This window comes from Propithecus coquereli, unplaced genomic scaffold, assembly GCF_000956105.1.
Source record: "Propithecus coquereli isolate 6110/MARCELLA unplaced genomic scaffold, Pcoq_1.0 Scaffold135, whole genome shotgun sequence".
NCBI lineage: Eukaryota > Metazoa > Chordata > Mammalia > Primates > Indriidae > Propithecus > Propithecus coquereli.
The window spans coordinates 2,872,169-2,892,652 of record NW_012137747.1 but is presented as its reverse complement, the minus strand read 5'-3'; the positions used below and the strand labels follow the sequence as shown (position 1 = coordinate 2,892,652).

Sequence of the window (20,484 nt, the reverse complement as noted above, 5' to 3'; positions counted from 1 at the left end):
TTTTCTTTAAATTCTTTGGTACTTTCTAAATTTTCTTCAATGATTATATTTTAGCTGTATGATCACTAAAAGTACTAAAATCAGCATATATAATTATGAACACATGATGTTATCATATTGAGAATATACACAAAATTTTGTAAATACCGAGGGAAAGAATGCCACCAATGCTGTTTAGCTAAAGAAAATGTATCAAATATTTTTTCCTTTAAGGCACAATTTCTATCTCTTCTATTTGTATCTCCCTTTCTTTACTCATAAAAATATATCCATTGTTAAATTTGAAGCTTTTAAAATTGGCTCTGTGAAATCAGGCCCATTTTATGCTTTAAATTCCATTCCCCAGGACTTCACTGAAATATGTTGCTAAAAGGCTCCCACTCCTCCAGTGTGGCCAGATGTGTCAGTCAAATACTTTAAATAGATTTGATTGCAGGTTTGGAAAGACTTATTTATTCCACTGTATTTAAAGATGCTGATGTTGAATGTTTCCATTTTTCTTTTTCCTGCTCTCTAGTCATTTTATCTTTGGCTTGTTAGTCCATGCAACTTTTGGGCTTATAATTCCTCTGCATCTGAGATGGACTTAACAAATTCATAATGGTTGGTGTAAACAAACATAAATTTTTATCCTAGTAAAAAGGAAAAATTTTGGTTTTTCAAATGGAAATTTATTTTTTAATAATTTAACCAAGAAACAGGATGAAATTTTAATGTAAGTTTCCTTTTATTTTCTGTTATTAAAGAAACATTTTCCATTTATGGCTATAAAAAACTCACTATAAATTTTCTTGATAAAAAATCATCTAAATTATATTTTCATGGGTATTGATAATGGGAACAATGGTAGAAAAACGAAGAGTAAATCTCATTGCAGAATACATAATAGGCTCTGCCATAGCAGCCTCCTTACATATTGAATATTATGAAACTAAAATAAGCAGGAAGAGGAACTAAATTTCTAAAAAACACCTGTTTACTGTTGATAATGTAGAGAAAAAATAAAATGATCACTTCACGCTTTCTAAGTTTTCATACACCTTTCAGGACCGGCCTATATGGCTTTTATATCTTAGAAATGACACAATTTCTACTGAATGAAGATGAATATGTCTATTGAGATTTAACACATAAAAAGCAGCTGAAGGGAGGCAAATACGGTACCCTTTTGAACGACAGAACTTTCACACGACCCTTCAGTAGAGAAGTAGGTCAATGTTGACAGCGCAGGGGATGGTGTATCATGCAGTGAAAGGAGAAATTCACAGGCTCAAAGAAAACCCATCTCAAAGTGGAGAGATTTAGTTTTGCTAGTATTTCCAGAGAATCCATGAAGATGAAAATAGTTCTCTCTTCCTTTTGTTTACAAACCTGAAAGACTGGTTAATCCAGGCTGCCACTGTCCTCCTTTCATGGTGCACTCTCATGAAGATTTTCCTTTCTACTATAGCATTTGGTTTCCCTTCCATATACTTGCCACATTTACCAACAAAACAATTAAGATTCACCAATTTCTATAGGGAAAACCCTCTAAATAACTGGATTCTATTTCTTAATGGAAACTATTTATAAAGATCTTTTCCCAGGAACATTTGAGTTTGTATTTAGTTTTAATGATTTCCACGTATATTCTTGAATCAAATCTTAGTTAAAACTAAATTTATCAACTGCAGTAGAAGCTCTTTGCTACATCATTATTTAATATTTCAAGACAGAATTTATGGTTTAAAAGGAAGAGAAAATGAAATGAAATTACCTCATCTGATCCTTTCTTTTCTACTGGTTTGGAAGGCGATCCACTGGTTTTTTCACTGACATGCTATAAAAATGTAAAAAAAAAAAAAATTCTTAATAAAGCAAGATGATACAAGATAACAGTGACTTTAAATCCCAAAAGCTAAATGCACAGACTTTAAAAACTAGGGACCACTTTAATCTTCCTCCTGAGAATGTTGGTAATTTTGTTTTTTGGTTTTCGTTTTTGTTCTCTTAGAGATAGGGTCTTGCTCTCTTGTCAACCAGGCTAGAATACGTGGTGAAATCATTGCTCACTGCAGCCTTGAACTCCTGGGCTCAAGCTAGCCTCCCGCCTCAGCCTCCCGAGTACCTAGTACTACAGGCAGGTCACCACACCTGTTTAATGTTAAATTTTTTGTAGACATGGGGTCCCACTATGCCTAGACTGGTCTGGAACTCCTGGCCTCAAGTGATCCTCCTGCCTAAGTGCGGGGAGGTAGCTAAGCTGCCAGCAAAAATCCAGGTCCCTTTGGTAGAGTTGCAAAGGATAAGAAAATAATAGAGAAAAATGGAAAATGAAAGAAATAAAAGAATACACAGAGACAAAGATATAGTTTTATAAGTTTATAAAGATTATAGGCAAAGCGTGATCTCAGGGAGCTTAGACCTTCTCCGTGGGTCTCAAAAAGCCCCGAATGAGGTCTTACATGGTAACTTGTAGGGAATAGTGAATAATTGCCAGGGGTAACAGATTTACATAACAGCCGGTAGTTCCTCTCAGGTTAACAGATTTTCAAAAGGCTTCTACAGAAGGCTTCTACAGATTCTTTAACTAATTCTGTCTACGTGAGCAAACGGTTACAAAATCTTTCAAAGGTTAACTTCTAAGTTCTAAAGTAAGTTTATCATTTAACAGAGGGGTTAAACAGAGATATATTGGCTCCATGTTTATTAGGTTACTGTGAATGGAGACAGGTTGTCTAGAGTAGTTTAAACAAGAGCTTTGTTTTTAGCCATTCAGGCAGCTGTCTGTTCCGGGGGGCACTCCATTGTCAGCTCTCAGCCTGTAGTTTTTAACAGATTCACTTGTGCTTTACAAAGCAAATCCAAACCTTTAGGTCTGAGAAAAGCGGCGCCTTGTGGGATACAGCCGCTACTGTCTTTCAGAGACGCCCTTCCGAGTGTAACAGCATTTGAAATGCAAACCAACACGTTCACATATTCCTTCAGGGCAAAGCTCTGCAAAACTCCTAAGACAAATCCTGTCTGCAAACACGTTTGATATTAATTCATGGAGCGACACCTAAGCCTCCCAAAGCACTGGGATTACAGCATAAGCCACTGCGCCCAGCCAAGAATGTTGATAATTCTATACCAATGTAGGTTAGGTGGCCCTCAAAAATCAAGAGATGCTACAGACATTCATTTGGGATCCAGAGAGTCAGGCTGTAATTAACTGGATGCAGAGATGATGGTGATGCCAAGGCAGCATCTCATCTCCTACAAAATGCCTCATGGAATTTTAAAGCCCAAATTTCCAGCATGGTAGATATCTGGTTCATCATGGAGATGAGATCTCTAAGGACCATGTTGTATGTGAAGCCATATTTAAGCCTGAGTTCAGCATGGACTCAAAGGTCCTCCGCAGTCTTCCAAGTCACCTGTCCCTTCTGATGGCTCTTGGGAATTCCCCAGAGTTCTTCCAACTGAGGATTCACCAATGTAGAAGGATAAAACCTCAAGGGCAAAGACCATCCTGCAACTTCTCCTATGTATTATGGCTTTAAGGTTTCATTATGTCTAGAAACAAGAGTATTTTTTTTACTAGGACACTGGGGATGAATACAATTATTAAAGTTTTATTTTTAATTGATACACAATAACTATACATATTTGTGGCTGCAATATGATATTTTGATACATGAATACATTGTGTTATGATCAAATCAGGATAATTACCAAATCTATCACCACAAACATTTATCATTTCTTTGTGATGAGAACATTCAAAATTTTTCCTAGTTATTCTGAAATATCCAGTACATTATTGTCACCCTACTGTGCAATAGAACACCTGAACTTATTCCTTCTAACTGTAACTTTGTACCCATTAACCAACTCCTCCTTAATGCAAATATTTTTACATGGTATATAAAAGCTTCAAGTAGCTTACATGCTCATTTGTTTTGGCGATAAGATAAAATAAGTCATAAGTTTACTGAATTTGTTTGAGTGAAAAAAAAAGTATATGTTCCTGAATAGGGAGTACAAAGCATTATTTTGTTATATGCATACTGTGGAATATTCAAGAAAGTAGGAAAAGGGAGCCAGATATGAGAAAAATAAAAGCTTACCATTGGATTCAATCCCAAAAACCCTCAGTTAAACCAAAATACAAAATATTATTATGTTCCCTAAAGAAGAATCACAACCTGGATATGTGACTCAATGAAGAAGATAATTTATTATCTACAAGACAATTTCATATACATTCTTATTTGGTATAAAAAAGGAGGCTCATATGGTTTTATGAATGAGAAAACTAGAATAATAGCTATTTTGTGTTTTACACCAGGACACATAATTAGTAAATGGGAAAATGTCGCAAAGCAGGTTTTGTGATTAAAATCTGTTGTTTGCCACTATACCATGCTAAATGGAATTAGTTAACTTTCCCTTTAATTGTATCAACAGATATGCTACTAAAAATGGCCAAGGAATACCAGAACATGTGGCTGAAATCTTTCCTTAAAAGTTCTTTGTATGAACGACTAGCAATAAATCACTTTCATGACTGTACAATTCTTACCCAAAAGAAACACTCTCATGGATTAGTGATTGGAATCCACTGAAAAGCAGCCAGGCTGCAACAGCTTGGCAGATGAAACCCAACATGGGGCTTGCTTTACCTATATGTCCTAGTCAAGGGTTTGTTTGTCTATAGTTGAGGGCAATCAGCAATGAGTAATGAATCTTGAAAAAAGAAAGGAACCACTTTAAAGCCCACTTATATATCAGAGCTAGATGGTAATTGATAAATATTAGAATAATTGGCGAACAAAACATTTGTAAAAGCCAGACTTGGGGGGACCATTACTTATCTCTGTTAAAGTAAGGAGGCCATTAACATGAAATTGTCTCTCTATACTCTATACTCAGAGCCCTTACACGAGCAAACTGAAACTTAACTTGAAGGTGTTTCTTGTAACTGACTTAAAACAAACAAATGAGAACAACAACAACAACAAAAAGTGAATGACAGCCAATCACAAACAGACAGCCAGCTAATTGGTTATAATAACTACAAACCTTCCACCAGACCACACCCAAAGAAGGTAAATGCCTAGCTGTAGCCAATCATATTCAGCCTATAAAAGCTCACTGCTCATGCTGCTGGAGCGGTTGAAGCTCTTGGAACCTCTTTCCGTTTTGAGTACTACCCAATTCATGAATTGTTCTTTGTTCAAATCAACTCTGTTAAATGTATTTTGACTATAATTTTTCTTTAAACATCTCTAAAAGAATCATTTAACATTCGGAGGTAATATTTGATAAGGAAAGATCTACAAAGACAGAGGTTTACCAAATCTGTCTCCTTCCAAAACTGGTAATTTTACAATCATGATATTAATCCATTTTTTATCTGCAACTCATATTTTTTCAGATTAGGTAAAATAAAAACAACAATATCAATATCTACTCTTTCATTGAGTGTTTGCTGTTTTGAGTGCTTCATTTCTTGTCGAGAAGCGTTATCATTCCATTTTACAAATAAGAAAATTTCAAAATCCAACTCTCTCTTGTCCAGTCCAAGGCTCCATGCTCTCTACATGGTCCCACTCTGCTTCCTGCTCATGTGGCAAATATATATCATGAGTTATTACCCCACGGTAAATGTACATACAGTCTTTTCTCCCTTAAACATAGGTATATAGATGATTTCTTTAAAAAAATTAAAAATTTTTTCCTGATGGTACTTCAAAAGGGATTCCATTGTAGTCCTCTAGATTAACCAACATCATCAGTTACTTGATTCCATTGAAATGCTCAAAATCCCTTAAAATTATGCAGGTTCCAAATAATGGTTTGGGGGGAATATAGGTAATGAATGCTTTAAAAAATATTGAGTTATAATTACAACTTAAAAATTTGATATTATAAGCATTGTTATTTTGTGATCTCAAAAGAAATATTTGTTCTCAATAGAAAGCTCTGTTACAAAATAGGAAATAAATAAAAATTACTTATAATCAAATGCCAATTTTTTTTTTTTTTTTTGAGACAGAGTCTCACTCTGTTGCCCTGGCTAGAGTGAGTGCCGTCAGCCTAGCTCACAGCAACCTCAAACTCCTGGGCTCAAGTGATCCTACTGCCCCAGCCTCCCGAGTAGCTGGGACTACAGGCATGTGCCACCATGCCCGGCTAATTTTTTCTATATATTTTTAGTTGGCCGATTAATTTCTTTCTAATTTTAGTAGAGGCGGGGTCTCGCTCTTGCTCAGGCTGGTCTCGAACTCCTGAGCTCAAACAATCCGCCCGCCTCAGCCTCCCAGAGAGCTAGGATTACAGGCGTGAGCCACCGCGCCCGGCCTCAAATGCCAACTTTTTTGGAACTTCACGGATTAAATTTTTCAGTTCCTTCTTTTAACCTAGCTTTTTATTATGAAATTTTTCCAACATACAGAAAAGTTGAAAGAATACTACAATGAATGTCCATATTCCCACCACTTAGATTTCAAAAAGTATTAACATAGTTGCCATATTTTGCCATGTTTTGGGGGGGGTTGAAGAGAGAGAGAGAGAGAGAGAGAGAGAGAGAGAGAGAATATCTATTTGTCTATATATACCTGTATTGGAAAGTAAATTACAGACATCCTGAAACTTTAAAAAACATTTCACCATGCATCTCCTCAAATTGAGCATATTTCCCCATACAAACCCATTACTATTATTACCCTAATAGAATTAACAAGAATTCCCTAATACCATTTAATTTCTAGTAAATAACAACTTTATAAACTAACCATTGCCCTGATCATTTCTTGGAACTTACTCATCAGTCTGTTAACAATGTAAAATCAGTTATATCTTTTCGCTGAGAGAGATTCAAAGTGCCTGATTTTAAAATTCAGGATTCACAGAATAATTGAGCACTCTTGACATAATTGAGGGGGTAGAATGAAATACTTGGGAATGATATATGTCAAATTTGATCCAGCTCAGGAACCTGCAACAAATCTTTCTAAGAGTAAAGGGAGAAAACTTTGCTTACCACTATTGCATGTAGTTGGAGGGTAGGGAGGGGTAAGAGGGGCAGGGCGCTTGGGAACCACATGGGGAGGTTCGCAGGGTCAGGCAGCCGGTGCAGCACTGGGCTCCCCCTGGGTAAACTCTGACTGCTCAATGAAGGAGCACAGTGCCCTGTGTTCACATGTGTTTCTTGGTCACGTTAGTCAGGATTATAGTCTGTGGGCCAGAGACTGGGTTGCTCTGGATCTTGTTAAAAACTAGCTGAGATCTTTTGATTTTCCTCAAGAAGGCCTTAGAGCAATCCAGTGCTCTAAAATGAAAAGAAAACAACTCAAAAATCAACAAAGCAGAAAACCTTCCTATTCTAAAACTAGTTTTATAAAACTAGTCAACCACACAATTCTTATGAATTCTATCCCATATTAGCAGCTGGAGGGGCCAAAGACAGGAAGAGCAGGACAGGATACCAGCCCTAAAGCAGTAAAGAATTTCTACATTCCAGAAATGACATGGGGGCTAAGATGAAGGCTAGAGGTGGTGTGTGCTACAGGAGTTCAGAGGCAGGGAAGAAATCAAATAAAGGGCTTTCCTGTCTTCCCTTAACAAGGAATATTTTCCAAATTGTTTTCACCCCACATCACCACATATTTGGCAAGTACAGCTGTCCTTTGTCCTCATTCTCGGAGATAGCATTTATATGCTTAAAATCGTCTGTTCCAGCAAACCCATAAACCCGTGAGAAAATCAACAAGAGCTAAGAGCAATAGGGCTTGGAGCCTGAGCTCTCGCCCCACTGAGGCCTCTGCCAGTGCTGGGCTCCAGCTTGCGGCACTTGGGCACCTCCCTGTTATTACCCAGATACACACAGAGACACGCACAGACAAGGGTACGTGACACTCAAAATAAGATAAAATCAAACAAACGGCTACTCATATAAAAGGAGAAAGAAGACAGAAAAACAGCTTTTGCAAGAGTACCAAATGCTACTGTGCTTCTGAAATGCCTTTGCTCATTAAAAAAAAAATTAAAATTATGGTGATGGTTGCACTACCCTGTGAACATACACTAAAAAATACTATATCATATGCTTTAATGGGTGACTTATTTGAAAGCTTGAAAATTGTTCTTCGACTTGGAGACAAGGCCATAGAGATAATATTTGCACGTCCAGGGACAGCTGTGGCAAAATGATGAAGCAATAAAAGGTTATCTTGGTGCCCTCTGGACTTTCCCAGCACAGGAATGTCAGCTCTCACTCCAGTCACACATGCGCAGAAAGGCTTGCTTCAGAGGCCTCCTGAGGATTAGGAAGCCTCTGGTTAACGGTGGGTCCCATCCTTCAGTGCATGTTGCAAGCACCTGGGAGGCTTTTGGAAACACTAGTGCTGATGCACAGGGATTTATATTTAGTTTGCATAGGGTGGGGCCTGGGCATGGATATAGTATTTTAAAATTCCCCAGCTGATTCCAATATGCAGCCAGGATTGGGAAACACTGGTTTTGAGGGGAGATTTGTGGGCACCATGACAGGAAGTGGAGGTTTCTGCTTCTCAAACCACCCCACTGTGTCGGCACCCACGGGGCAGTTCACAGGGTCAGGCAGGCCGGTGCAGCACTGGGCTCCACCTGGGTAAACTCCGATTGCTCAGTAAAGGAGCACAGTGCCCTATGTTCACACGGGCATTTCCTGTCTAATTCTAATTCTGAGCCTTGCCCTGTTAATGAACCATCATATCTTCATATCTGTACTTTAGACTATTTTCTAGTAAAGCAAACAAATTAGCCCTTTATTGTATACATTCTTGTTATTGTTATCTGATAAATGTATGTCATCTTGCCTTCCCAATCAGATAATAAATTATATTCTTTTTTTTCTAGTTGTGTGGTGGGCCCATGATAAACAATTCTTGATTGAATGATCACATTTCCACAAACCGTTAAATATTCCCTGAGAAGTACTTTTGCTCTTTTCAGATCAGTAAGTTAGATAAGAGAGGAAGAGGCCAAGGAAATAGCTTAAAAAATTAAGAGACAATGTACAAATTGGTATTTCCTACAGAATACCTTAAAATCTATTTGTGTAAGTATTCTGGTTGTTAAAACAAGATTATTCAGCAAACAAGCAGAAGGAGCAAAATGTAAACCTGGGTTTGCTTCAAAACAGTCTCCCTGGGTGCAGATCCTGGGCCTATATACCTTCAGGTGGATTCCTTGCCCTTGGCCTAGCCCTGCTCTGTTGGTATCGCAGCTGATCTTTCTGCTGCATTTCATTTGATGGAGCGCCTCAAGCTGGGTTTGGCCAATGGCAGGCACAGCCAGGAGATTGGAAGTAGGGGCTGAGTGGTATTTTCCCGCTTTCTCTCTGCCTCTGAGGGTCTCTCCAGTAGCATCTCCTTCAGGACAGTTCAGCTGTGGTTCTAGCTTCCCCAGGGAGATCCTGCTCCTTCCTCTGTCCCTCCTGCCTAGGGATGGTAGCAGCTTCCTGCAATTTCTAATCTCTGGGTTGCTTCACCTCCCCTACTGGCTTTCCAGCCTTTCCTGTAACCTGGGTAACCAACTCCCTACATTATATTCCCTTTGTTTTACATACTCAGAGTTGGTGAGGTGTGGTGGCTCATGCCTGTAATCCCACCACTTTGGGAGACCAAGATGAGAGGATCACTTGAGGTCAGGGATTCAAGACCATCCTGGGCAACATATGAATACCCCCATCTCTACAAAAAATTGGCTGGGCATGGTGTCATTCCCCTGTAGTTCCAGCTACTCAGGAGGCTGAGGCAGGAGGATCTCTTGAACCCAGGAATTTGAGGTTACAGTAAGCTATAACTGCACCACTGCACTCCAGCCTGGACAACAGGGTGAGACCCTTCCTCTATAAATGAATAAATAAATACTCAGAGTTGTTTCTGTCTCTTAGTTGACTGTGATAAACTCTGATAGGAAAGGAAGAGCATGGATTTGGAAGGCTATGTGACCTTGAGCAAATAATTTAATCTTTAAGGTTCTCCTCATAAAATATAGCTAATGGTACCTACCCCAGGAGCTAGCATATTTATGATATGAGCTGATGTTAATGAGAAGCCCAGCCCATTGTCTAGTTCATTTTAAGAGTACAATTGAAATTATTCCACTCCTTTCTTTTTCTTTGGCATTAATCTGATTGTGGTGAATTAGGTGCCAATGAAATGAACATGAGAAGTAAGCAAAGGTTTGAAAGTTTCATTTTCTAAGACCATAAACATTAGAACATTTTACTTTCTCTAAAGTAGAAAGGAACATTATCAAGTTCACCTAATAAGTTTTTATTACTCTGTCTTACAACTATATTAGTCTCACATCTCCATATAACACCCAAGGAAATAAACTACATGGAGGAATACAGAATTCATTTTCCCAACAATCTATGGCAATTTGATTCCAGGGATGACACTTAAATTTGCAATTCCCATAATTTAAAATATGTTTAAAGGGTGTGTGTGTGTGTGTGTGTATGTGTGTTGGTGGGTGTGGGGGTTAATAGATAAAACAAGATTGGCACAAAGATAATTACTGATGTCAACTGATTGGTATATGGGGACCTCATTATCCTCTCTTTTTCTGTGCACATGTAAAAAATTCCTAATAAAAAGTTTTAAAAATTCAGAATCCCCTTATCTAACGAGTATTTGTCTACCTAGAGTTATGCAAAGGCAAAATCCTAGCTGTTTCATTTAGTTTTAATACTGAAAATCCCAAGTTTATGGAGAAGGCAAATGTAGGAGGCAGGTTTTATTTATTAAAAAAAAAAAATCAGTGAGTGCTATGAGCTAGGTGTTGTAGGGAGGGTAATAATTAAAGAAATTAAGAAAATGAAAGGCCTGGCTTTCCATACATAATACCTTTCTGCTCCTCTAAAAACATTTGATATCAAATTACAAAATTGTAAGAGTAACTTTCTTTGGTAGTCTCATATTTTAAAAAAGATGTGTATTAAGGATTAACTACATGGCTATAATTCTGAAATCCCTGGGTTTCATTGAACCCCAAGTGGTCTTTTTTCTAATATTTTAAGATTTTGGTGGGCATGCCAAGATGACATTCTAAAGGTAAATAATTTTTGTCCAGGTTTCAGAGGTAGTGTTGATTGTCTAACTAACTGCCACAGATTAGCTTTTGGGATCTACCTGCAGTGAGGCTTTTTGAGTTTTTTTCTAAGTCAAAGGAGATGTCATGAGAATTTAAATAGTTACTTTTTTGCCACTTCAGTAGTCATTAGGATGTACGCATAGTTTTATCCATGAGAAATGCAAGAGAAGGTCAGGCATGGACCACCCACACAATTTTTGTATCTATAGCACCATGCACAAAAACTGACACATAGTAGGTGGAGGATAAACAACTGTGAACATATTTGACAATTACCAATTCATTCATGTGTTCTATGAGTTTTCTATAGTCAAAATGAATTCTACACATTTTCAGGAAACTATACCACAGACCCTTTTCCTCCTGAGTTAACTGACTCTCCCATCTGAGGTGGTAACTCACATAAATACTGTTCATCGGATGGAGTTGTGTTTGCATTTTCCTTAACTGGTAAGTACCTGGTATACTTCTTTTCTTTACGGTACCTGTAAAGCTTTCTTGGTAAGTTTCCATGAAAAGAAAATGTGACAACTTAAAGAACAGAACTTTTTAGTAGCACATTAGTAGGATTTCCATCTTAAAAATACCTCAAGGGAAAAACAAAAGGATGGTCTGTTTAGTGTAGTCCTGTATCTGCTGAGACAAACTACTCAGAACTAATTACCTACCACCTGTCCACCTTCGATCTCAAATGCCCACCCACTGTTCCCACCACCAGAGGGCTACATCATTCTTTAAAAAGCACTTGTAGAATATAATTAACTTTCTGAGAAGCGTCAAAACTGATTAAAGAAAAATATTATCAGATATTACTCTTAGTTTAAAAGACTGATATGCAGTGGGAAGCTAACTAATTCAGGGATTGCCAGCTCAAAGAGGAAAGTTGTATTTGACTTCTGCGTTCCCACTACCCTAAAGTCTGCAGCTTTTTGCAGGCCCTATAATCTCACCTTCCTTACTCCTAAAGTTTACTGCAGCCAAGTGGTCTGTCCTGCCATGGGAGGCTTGTGACACTCTTCCCAGGCTGGCTGCAATGATGGGGCCTCTCAAATGACTGGGTTCCTTGATCATGCTGTCACTGGGTCCATGAGTCTAATTAGGCTAAGACACACCTTTAATTAACATGGCCTAATGGAATCAACTTATGACTCAGGAACATGATTGCTGGTATAAGCCAAATTAACTCTCCTTCATGCTTGATCATTATGACGCTCATCAGATGGTCTCCAAATCTAGCTTGTTCAAGTTTTGTATGTGTGTGTGTTTACTACATAATTCTTCAGAAGATAAAATCAATAGTATTGATGACATTCAATGTAGAAACATACATTGTAATATTTTACTGACTACCTTTATAGGTGGCATGTTCTTAAATATATCTTAGATACATCTTTTAATTATTTTTTTATTCTGCCTAAACTTTGAAAGTTAGGTCATGCACAACCTTTCTAGTATTTATAGGACCCCACTAAAAATGTTTTAATTATAGGATTTACCACAAGTATTTTGAGATGTCTGTGTATGTATATCTACATCTATAACCATAGATAAAAACATACATAAATCTATATCAATATATATGCATTATACATATGTGTCTTATATATAAATATGTGCATATGTATACATGCATATATAGTATGTTTTTTGGATTGTATATGTGTATATGTTATAAATTGGCTCCACGGGCCTTTGGGGGATTTATGGGTGGTCTTTTAAGAAATCTTTGAACTCCCTGAAGCTATATGAGAAATGGCATTTGCGTATGTGTGTGTTTTATTGTGGGAAAACAGTCCATAACTTCATTTGTATCTCAGAATGATCTGTGATCACCCACCCGCCACCACCACCAAAAAAAAAAAAAAAAAAAAGTTTAGGAATCCATGGTCTAGAGCTATACTGTCCAATACTGCAGCCACTAGTCACTTGTGGCTATTGAACACTTAGAATGTAGCAAGTGTGAATTGTGATGTGCTGTACGTGTAAAATATACAGTGGATTTTGAAGAATTAATATGAAAAAGAATGTAAAATATTTCAGTGGTTGGTACATCAATTACATGTTGAAATAATATCTGGGATATAGTGGGTTAAATAAAATATACTTACTTTATTTTTCCTGTCTTCTTTTTGCTTTTGTTAATGTGGCTACTAGGAAATTTAAAATCACATATGTGGCTCACACTGTATTTCTATTGGACAGTACTAGTTTGGGAAAAGTTAAAGCTTAATCACAGGCATGCTACTGATTCTAGGAGGTTACTAATAGCAAAATATTTTTATAATAGTTCCAAAACTGGATTCTAAGAGAGGTTTTAGCAAAAAGTTAGGCTTTGACTAAACATAACAGAGTTAAAAGCATAAATTTAAACTATTTTCTTCCAAGTAACTCAGTATAATTTCCTTTAGAGAATCATGAGTTTGGAAGGAGAAGTCTGATGTCAACTCTGAACCACTGCCAACAGTATTTGAAGATAATACACACGGTGCATTTTGATAAGAAACTTAGGACAATAATGACTCAAAGCAAACTTTTGCTCTTAGCACATCAATAAAATGCTACATTTAAGAAGCCTAGAAAATGTATTGGAAAACATTCACAAAGAAATATCTCAAGAGAAATTGGAATTCCCAATCTTTAAATATATATGTCAATAGCATCTTGATTTATGAATATAGTGCTCACCAATCCTTATGTAGTGCATATCACCTCCATTTTACACATGTGGAAACAGATTCAAAAAGGTTGACTCATTGCCATTGGAGAAGAAGAACTCAGTGTTGGTCTCCACTATGTACTTGGATGCTAGTACGCAGTACAGCCTGGCACATAGTAGATGCTCATAAATGTTCATTGGCTGATAAGTTAACAGTTTACTGATTCTAACACAAGATTTCTAGCTCCAAGGTGTGTCTGATGACATCTTTGCTTTTCCCCAAATCACATGCTGAGAGAGAGAGTTGTACCTAATTTTTTGAAATTCTCACCATAAATCAATGGGACATAAATATTTTGGCTTTCTCCGTCAACAAAACTTTTGGATTTTTTTTTTTTTTTGGAAAGCAATCTAAAGTTAAATCATGCTTCCTGGTTCCAAAACAGAAGTGCCAGCTTGACTGGATCATACTTAATTGGCATTTATTCAATGCACTAAACAAATGGAACTCGCTCTCTCTCTTCCTCTCTGTCTCCTCCCTTCTCTCTCCCCACCGGTCTTGATCTCAGTTTTTCTGTCCCTTGTGTTTCGGATTTTTTCTTTGCTTCCCATCCCAGCAGCCTCTCCTGCTTTGCGCTGGCGAATACACATCCGACCACCTTCCTCTAAAAGTTGTGAGCTTCAGGAATCCACCTCCTGGAACAGAATTCCTCTAGCAGCAATTCTGTTCCATTCAACTCATGAGCACGAGAGAGCCTGGTGCACTATTCCAGGGCGGGAGACATGCATGCGGACGCCCGGGCGCGCTCGCACATACCACAGGAGGGTGAGTCCTCGTCCTCTCCCGGAGCCTAAACTGAAGTCTGCCAGGAGATCGCACCGGTCCCCACCCCTTCCCCGCCAAACCTCGGACAATACTTCGTCCACATGCCAAGAACAGCAAAACAAATGCACTCCCTTCCCAGTCCTGCCCAGGCACAACCGCTACTATTTACCATCTTGTACCACCAGCTTGCGAATGCCATGGCGACAACCGGCTTGCTCCGATCCTCGAGGCAGAGGACCCGGCGAGGGCGCGGGGTGCGGTGCTGGGGGGCGCCGGCTCACAATTCGCCTGGCGGAGACCTGACTAGCACTGAGCTCTGCTCATCCCGCAGCTGCCAGGTGAGCAGGCACCTGGGGGCGGGGTCCGACTTTGGCTCCGCCCCGCTATCCTGGCCCCGCCCCTCCCGGTTTGGCTCGGGGCTAGTTAGGGAAGAGGTGTTATTTCTACAGGCAGCCACGCCCGGCAGCACAGACTTAATAGAAAAGACAGGATCCCGCTAACGAAACGACCCCAGTCTCTCTAAGGGTCCTGAAGGAACTTTATTACCCCTTAATCCTCGTTCTCATTTCACCCATGTCTTATCAGCCAACTTTTCTCGACGCGCCCCCCGCCCCCTACCCAGCCAAAGCGCCGCCCAACGCACTTGACCCAGGCCCGGGAATCCCTAGCCACCTCCAGCCACCTGCCTGGTGGCCGGCACTGAGCCCGGGCCCTTTCCTGGCCAGAGATGGAGCGCAAGGGGCAGTAGGCCGGGCAGGCCCGGCAACGCCCTGAAAAGGCAGCCCAGGGCTCCGGGACTCCGGTCCCTCCATCGCCCAGCCCTGCGGCTCGGACCGGAGCGCCACTCACCTCCTGGGTGTGGCGGGCGCTGCGCCGGGGCCGCGGGGAGGCGGCGGGCTTCTGGCCAGGCTGGGACATGGCGAGGCCGCTGCGGGCACTGCCTCTGGGAAGGCGCAGCGGAGGGTGGAAGCGAGGCCGGGCGGGGAGCACAGGGAGGGAGCGGGCGGAGGGGCAGGCGAGCGCGCCCGTGAGGCAGCTTTTCCGACCCAACCCCAAGCCCGCGCCCGGGCTCCCCCTCGCCCCAGTGGGCCCTCCCCTTCCTGCCGCTGCCGGCCTGGGCCCCCGCCGTAACTGTCCTGGGCTGCCGGGCTGCAACTTAGCACCCTCTGCTCCGGGTCCTCAGCCAGTGACCCTCCCTGGCCCCCAGGACTGCTCGGTTCCCCGTTGGTCAGAAAGACGGGGCTGGAGGTTGCAAGGTTCCTCCTTCGACTTGCCCAGACGTATCTTGCAGTTGTGCAACGGGACAGAGGGACCTGGGCGTGGCCCACTTACGCCTCGACCCTCCCCCTAAGAATGTGGAGAATTAGAAACCTTTTCTGCATTCTACCCTGGTTTAGCTGGGAGAATTTACCAGCTCAAATCTGGCCCAAGCCTGGACTGCCTAGATAAGGAAGAGGATCATAAAAACAAATTGATCTGTGTGTACGAGCGTGCACCCGCCTGTGTTTGTTTTTTGTCATTTTACTTTCTTTGTTTTGATTTGGGTTTTTTTTTTTCCGGTAATTTCTAAAGTTTATAATCTACTGTGGAGAAGAGAGGACGTAGTTTCTAATACAAAATGGAGAACAGTCCCAAATTTAAACCCTTAGAGCTTTTCAGGAGTTTGACGGATTTTGTTTCTGAGGCTGGATTGCTTTTGTCTTGGGCTCATCTTAAACAACACTTCCTGGTTTGGGGTTGGCAGTGAAATTTGACAACCCCTACTAGAACATGCTCATCTGGAGAGACTGTCAACCTGCGGTTGCTGCTGGTTCATGATCAGACCTGACGGAAAAACCTGTTACCCTGCAATAGCAGCCTCAGTTTTGGACTTGGGGTCGCCACTCTCTGCTGTCTTGTGTTTTAGACAGTTCAAGAGAAGGAAGCCAGATTTTAGGGAATAAGGTGCCTGATAGAACGGCATTCTGGTTTCCCCTCTACCCCTCAGTTTTAGGGATTCTGACCTCCTCTTCCTTAAGAAATAGGCTGGCAGCATTCTTTTTTTTTTTTTTTCAGCATATTATGGGGGTACAGATGTTTAGGTTACGTATGCTTCCCTTGTCCCCCCTCCCCCCCTAAGTCCGAGTTTCAAATATGTCCATTTTTCAGGTGGTGCGCATTGCACTCTTTGTGTAGGCTGCATTCTTAATTGAGAGAGAGAAGGGAGGATTTAAATGCATTTTCTTTTAAATGGTTCTACTTACTATCTGTGTATCTAGTATTTAAACAAACAGAAGTCAGTACAGGAATTTATATATAAAAATGAAACAACTTGGATATGGGGACTGTGTCCATTCAGGAAAAATTGGTGGCATCAATTATATTCAGAAAGGGGGAAAATATTAATATGTCATAAGCCTAAAAAAAGTCGTTATTGCGAGCAAACCACTACAGTTACTTAAACAAACACAAAAGCTATAGGGGTGAGGTGATAACTCCTCTTCCCCCGCCTCCACCCTAGGAACTGGAATGGTTTTCTTACTAGGGAGCCTAGATGTTTCAGATTCAGGGTTTTAGATTCCGGGAGTTATTCTAACTCTGGAAGAAGAATGGCTCCCACTGACTTGGTGGCATTAAAGTTTGAGGTGTTTTCCAACAAGAGTATTTAAAAATTGAATTTAAACCAGTTACTTATATATTTCTTGACAGTCTTCTATGTGAAGCACTGTGAAAGTTATAGTAGACGGAGAATAAAAGATTAAAAATACACATTCCCTGCCCTGGGGACTTATAGTGTAGCTGAAGTCATATGGTATTTGTAACACATGATGGTTTACGTGACATTGAAAGACATACAGTGTATGAATAAATAAGCATAAATGTGCTTCAGGAGTTTGGGGTTCTGCAGGTGTTGTAGATTATGAGATGTGAAAGGAGGCATGAGCAGGCTGCCTGGCTGGTGGGATGTGAGCAGAAGGAGAAGGGGTGGAGGCATCTCAGGAGATAAAGAGGAACCCACACACCTGGCTGGAGCCGAAGATCTATATTTAGGAATAATGAATCCATTCATCAACCCATTATTTACTGAGCAGCTACACAGTGCTACATGACATACTAAATAACAAAATCTATAAGAGATAATGACCCTATCCTTTCGGGCTTTGCTTAAGAGTCAGAATTTATATAAGCAAAACAATTGCTAAACAGTGCGTTAATGACCATGAGTAAAGAAAAATTTCAAAGAAGCTGAAGAAGAGGGTGATGTTTTGACTTTCTCCTGTAGGTGGTGAGGAGTTATTGGACTTTGACACCATGGACCAGCATTTCTTGGGAAGGTTCCTTTTAAATATATATGGCTTTTGCCATGGTATTGTCTGCACATATGGTAAGCATTTATTCCTTTATTTACTCAGTAACACATGCCCGCTATGAAGAGGTACTGGAGACTTCTTACTCTCAGGACTTTACAGTCCGGTAGAAGAGACAGAGAAGTAAATACAGGCATATACTAATTTTATTGTGCATTGCTTTATTGCACTTTGCAGATCCTGTTTTTTTTTTTTTCTTGTTGTTGTTGTTTTTAAACAAATTGAAGGTTTATGGCAACCCTGCCTGAGGTATGTCTATCAGGGCACCATTTTTCCAAAAGCATGTACTCACTTCTTGTCTCTATGTCACATTTTGGTAATTCTTGCAATATTTCAAACTCATTATTATTTATCTGTTATGATGATCTGTGATCAGTGATCTTTTATGTTACTGTTGTAATTGTTTTGGGATGCTACAAACTGGCTCCCATAGAAGATGGCAAACTTAATCAATTAATGTTATGTGTGTTCTGACTGCTCCACTCACCAGCTGTTCTATCTAGGAATCTATTTAGGAATAGATTTGCATATAAATATAGACTTGAAACAGTATTCCTATAGAGAAGTAAAGAACAGAGCCAAAGAACCACCCAGGTAGATATCACTTTCCATTGGCTGGAGGCTGCCATATTTTGGCAACACATCATAGTGGGTAAAGCTTTAGATCCACACAGCTGTGTTCAAATTCCAGCTCTGCCACTTACTGCCTGCATACCTTGAGCAAGTTACCCAATCACTTTGAATCCCTGTTACCTATGGATAACAATACTGAATACCTACTTCCTAGCATTATTCTGAAGACTAAATGAGGCAATGTATTAAAGCACTTAGCACAGTGTTTTGTTGTATAATAATTGTGCAATAAACGCTGGTTGCAATTTTAAATCTCATTTATTTATTTTTTGTTGTTATTTTAGTGGTGGTTGCATTAAGTTTTATAGTATGCACCTTTACTTTATCACAGTATACATTTAAATGATATTATAGTATTTCAAATAAAGCATAAGAACTTTACAATAGTATACTTCCCTTTCATTTCTCCTGACCTTTGTGTTATTGTGGTCATACATTTTACTTATACATATGTTATGAACTTCACAATACATTGCTACTATTTTTGTTTAAACAATCAACTATCTTCTAAAAGATTTAAATAATAAGAAAACACTCATATATTCACTCTTGTATTCACCATTTTTAGTGCTCTTCGTTCCTTGGTATAGATCATAATTCCATCATTTTTCTTCTAACTGAAAGATTCCCTTAACATCTGTCATAGTGTGGATATGTTGGTGATCCTTCAGCTTTTGAATGTCTAAAAATGTCTTTATTTCACCTTTGGTTTTGAAACATTTTTTAACTGGGTATAGAATAAAAATTTTTTTTTTTCAGCATTTTAAAGTTGTTGCTCCACTGTCTTCTTGCTTGCATTGTTTCTGAAGAAATCTGCTTTCATCTGAATGTTTCTTCCTTTGTGTGCATTGTGTCTTTTTTCTCTGGTTGCTTCTAAGATTACCCTGGTTTTGAGCAATTTGATTATGGTGCACCTTGGTTTATTTTTGTTCATAATTCTTGTGCTTGTGTTTTGTTGAGCTTCCTGGATCTGTGGCTTTATAGTTTTCATAAAATTTGAAAAAAAATTCAAGTTATATTTCTTCAAACAATTTTTCTGTTCTCCCTCTCTCTCCTCTAGGTACTTACAAGTATGTGTAGATCAGTCTGCTTGAATGGTGTGACAGCTCACAGATTTGTTCAATTTTTTAAAATTCCCTGTTCTTTGCGTGTTTTATTATCGATAGTTTCTATTGCTATATCTTCAAGTTTACTAATCTTCTATTTTCTTCTGAAATGCTAGTCTGACATTAATCACATTCAACATTTTCACTTTACACATTGTAGCTTTAACTTCCAAAATTTCAGTTTGGGTCTTTTAGATATCATTTATGTCTCTACTTAATTTTTGAATGTATAGAATAGAGTTATAACTTTTTAAATATTCTTGCTTGCTAATTCTAGTATCTGTGTCTGTTCTGGTTTGATTTTCATTGAGTGACTTATTTTCTCATAATAGGTCATATTTTGCTACTTCTTTCCATGTCTAATAATTTTTTTTTCATAATATTATGGGAGTACAAACATTTTGGTTACATATAATGCCTTTGCCTCGCTCAACCCAGGGCTACAAGCGTGCCCTTCCCCCATACAGTGCTCTCCGCCTCCATTAGTTGTGAGTTTACCCCCCACCCCCACCATGACTGGTACCCAATGAGTATTACTGCCATGTGAGGAGCTTAGTGTTGATCAGTTAGTACCAATTTGATGGCAAGTACATGTGGTGCTTGTTTTTCCATTCTTGTGATGCCTCACTTCGAAGGATGGGCTCAAGCTCTATCCAGGATAATATAGGAGGTGCTAGATCACCGTTGATTTTTGTAGTTGAGTAGTATTACATGGTATACATATACCACATTTTATTAATCCACTCATGTATTGATGGGCACTTGAGTTGTTTCCACATCTTTGCAATTGTGAATTGTGCTGCC

General features: G+C 39.4%; 1 protein-coding gene across 3 annotated transcripts in view; it reads right to left on the bottom strand.

Annotated features, from left to right (window-relative positions):
- CAST (calpastatin) overlaps positions 1 to 15,661 on the bottom strand; it is a 104,024-nt gene extending 88,363 nt beyond the window's left edge. Inside the window, exons 1-2 of one of the 3 annotated variants that reach the window (XM_012638817.1) lie at positions 15,444 to 15,661; positions 1,757 to 1,819 (exon numbers count right to left, since the gene is read on the bottom strand). In XM_012638817.1, coding sequence (XP_012494271.1) covers positions 1,757 to 1,819; positions 15,444 to 15,512 — 132 coding nt within the window. In that variant the 5' untranslated portion in view covers positions 15,513 to 15,661. Of the gene's footprint in view, positions 1 to 1,756; positions 1,820 to 14,763; positions 14,939 to 15,443 lie in introns of those variants that run through there. The other 2 variants (XM_012638821.1, XM_012638819.1) reach the window with 2 other exon arrangements.
- Positions 15,662 to 20,484: the final 4,823 nt, after the last annotated feature.